The sequence below is a fragment of the Anopheles darlingi genome, chromosome 2 (genome assembly GCF_943734745.1).
Source record: "Anopheles darlingi chromosome 2, idAnoDarlMG_H_01, whole genome shotgun sequence".
Taxonomy (NCBI): Eukaryota; Metazoa; Arthropoda; class Insecta; order Diptera; family Culicidae; genus Anopheles; species Anopheles darlingi.
In genome coordinates, this window is record NC_064874.1 from 6,587,501 (window position 1) to 6,590,000 (window position 2,500).

The 2,500-nt window shown below is 48.8% G+C and overlaps 4 protein-coding genes across 5 annotated transcripts in view; 2 read left to right on the plus strand and 2 right to left on the minus strand.

Annotated features, from left to right (window-relative positions):
* LOC125948773 (proteasome assembly chaperone 1) overlaps positions 1-17 on the minus strand; it is a 995-nt gene extending 978 nt beyond the window's left edge. Inside the window, exon 1 of the mRNA XM_049675142.1 lies at positions 1-17. This exon is cut by the window's left edge and continues 188 nt beyond it. The gene's annotated coding sequence lies outside the window, so the exon portion shown is untranslated.
* Positions 18-36: 19 nt separating this feature from the next.
* Positions 37-957, plus strand: LOC125948771 (COMM domain-containing protein 2). The gene is made up of 3 exons (XM_049675139.1): positions 37-175; positions 238-315; positions 383-957. Exons 1-3 carry the CDS (start codon positions 109-111, stop codon positions 922-924), a joined length of 687 nt encoding a protein of 228 aa, XP_049531096.1. The 5' UTR covers positions 37-108; the 3' UTR covers positions 925-957.
* Positions 947-1,682, minus strand: LOC125948772 (28S ribosomal protein S18a, mitochondrial). 2 transcript variants are annotated; one of them, XM_049675141.1, is made up of 2 exons: positions 1,454-1,682; positions 947-1,383 (listed from the first exon to the last, which is right to left on the minus strand). In XM_049675141.1, exons 1-2 carry the CDS (start codon positions 1,551-1,553, stop codon positions 1,004-1,006), a joined length of 480 nt encoding a protein of 159 aa, XP_049531098.1. In that variant the 5' UTR covers positions 1,554-1,682; the 3' UTR covers positions 947-1,003. The 2 variants fall into 2 exon arrangements, with proteins under 2 accessions (XP_049531098.1, XP_049531097.1); XM_049675140.1 differs by having other exon boundaries at positions 947-1,389; positions 1,454-1,667.
* Positions 1,683-1,802: 120 nt separating this feature from the next.
* LOC125948777 (MYG1 exonuclease) overlaps positions 1,803-2,500 on the plus strand; it is a 1,243-nt gene continuing 545 nt past the window's right edge. The window contains exon 1 of the mRNA XM_049675149.1: positions 1,803-2,500. This exon is cut by the window's right edge and continues 545 nt beyond it. Within this exon, the coding sequence (XP_049531106.1) occupies positions 1,941-2,500 (560 nt within the window). The 5' untranslated portion in view covers positions 1,803-1,940.

Sequence of the window (2,500 nt, forward strand, 5' to 3'; positions counted from 1 at the left end):
ATTGACAGCTGCCTGCCTGGGTCGTGGATCCTTTGTGGTGGAGCTCGAGGTGCGGTGGTAAGACTTGAGATTAAAAATTAAGGCGCTGGATATTGTCCCCAAACGAAGATGGCACGATTGGTACGGAATGAGCAAGGGAAACAGCTGGGATTTCTGTTGACCCAACCTGATGAAGGTAATTTAGGCTGTGAATCCTTTCCCCCTTCGATCTCTCTACTGATCCGCTTATCTCCTTAGTGCTGATTGAGTTTTGCAAATTTGCCATCGAGTACATCGGGGCCGGAATCAACGAGAAGAAATGCACTGTCGCGGCCAGTAAGTGGATCAAATTGATCGAACTGAGTTCAGGGGCCTGAACTGTTCTCACATTTTGTGATTTTAGAGAAACTTGGCACCACATACGAGATCGTTCGAAACGCCCTCGAAGCCCTAGTTGCCTTGCTGATCGACAGTACGAAGCTGGCTGTCTCGGAGCGAGAATTTACGACCAGCCTACAATCCCTCGATGGTATCAACGAAAAACAGATTGAAATTTTGTGGCAGTTTGTGATTAGCAAGCGGAATCTGGTCGATAACATAATGCGCGCGTCCTGTCAGGATGAGCTGTATTTCCGCGACCTAGAGTGGCGCATCGAGGGACGAATAGCATCCCGTGCTCGGCCTACGCAGGCTACACCGGTTATAAAAATGAAGTTCCACCTGGATACCGAGTGCGTCAGCGAGTATCGTGAAAAACTTTCTTCCACACCGTTGCAGGAGACGGAAGAGCATACAAATGAACACACTGCATCGGTTACTCGTAGGCAGGTGCTGGCTGAAACGGATCCGGTTATGCTACAGTACATGATACAGGTGTTAGAGAAGGCACTTGTCGAGGCCCGGACACGTCGTGTGCGAAACTATGTGAAACCATCACAAGGCTAAAGAAAAATTTCATTTTTATCTCTTAAAACAGTATACGTACGCATCTAATTTATTTGTTGCCTCTTTTAAATACCAGCGTCTAGCATTTGATCGTATCTTCATCGAAGTACTTGTTGTACTTCTTCCATTGGTACCGTTTCTTCGGGTCCTTTTTGCTCGATGCCGGATTCAAATTCGGCATGAGGCCGGCCTTCTGTGCCATGGTGACCATCGCACCGATGCGCCGCTGTTGCCGCTTACATAATCCGGTCACTCGCCGGGGTAACATGCAGCCGTCCGAGCGCAAGTACTGGCTAAGGATGAGCACATCGGTGTGCTTGATATCTAAACCGAGCGTGCACTGGGGACAGAACTTGGCTCCACATTCACGTGCCTCCACTAGCTGGGGTACGAGCGTGTCTCGGCGCGGTGACGGTACGTACTCTCCCTTCACCACCAGCGTGTCGTTTACCTTCACCTCTTTGACTGTGGGAAGGAAGAGATTACCATGAGACTAACGTACATCGCTGATGTGGTGATAAGCACTTACTTTCTTTTAATTTGTGTATCGACGACAACGAAAAATTTCGTAGAACGGAGGGTGCCGCTTTGGTAAAAATCGAATATTTCGTCCAAAGCGAGAGGGCCATTTTTCCGGTGTTTGTGTTTTGGTACCGCACGGAGCTGTCAGCGATGACGAATGTGATCTAAATTAATTTTTGGAAATAAAAGAATGGAAATGGAAAAGTTAGGAAATGTACTGCATAATTTTTATAATTGAACCCCGTCTTGAGGTCTCGTATAATCGAATTAATAAAACAAATCTGGAATAAGTTGGCCAGAAATTGAATTTAGATCGCCAGCACGTGACAGCATCCCGCCGAAACGTCAACGAAATGTGGGCATGCTGGCGGCTTTTGGTGCCGGTTTTCCCACGCGTTTCTGCGGTTCCTTCGATCCGTGAAAATTGCCGTTCATTCGGCAGAGTGCACAGTAACCAGTGGAAAATAAAATACACAAACCAATTTAGAACCGTCATGAGTAGCGAAGAGGCAAAACGATTCAAAGAAAATGTTCCGGAAGGACGGCTAAAGATCGGTACGCACAACGGGGTTTTCCATTGCGACGAGTTGCTGGCGTGCTTTATGCTACAGCAACTACCGCAATATGCTACGGCCCAAATCGTACGGTCGCGGGATAATAAGGTGCTGGACCAGTGCGACATTGTCGTGGATGTCGGCGGAACGTTCGATCGAGAGCGCCATCGCTACGATCACCATCAGGGATCGTTCAACGAAACGCTCAACAGTCTACGACCGGAGCTGAACTCACCGTGGAACATTCGTCTCAGTTCGGCTGGACTTGTGTACACGTACTTCGGTGAAGAGGTGCTGCGTGAGGTAGTTAAGAGGAAGCTTGGGCTAGAGCTGGATGCCGATTGTCTGCGTGCCGTCTACCGGAAGGTGTACGATGGGATGATCTCTGAGATCGATGCCATCGACAACGGTGTGCCGATGTTCGAGGGAGGAGAACCACAGTATAACATTACGTCGCACCTGAGTGCCCGGGCGGGCAAGTTTAATCCCGTCTGGAACGA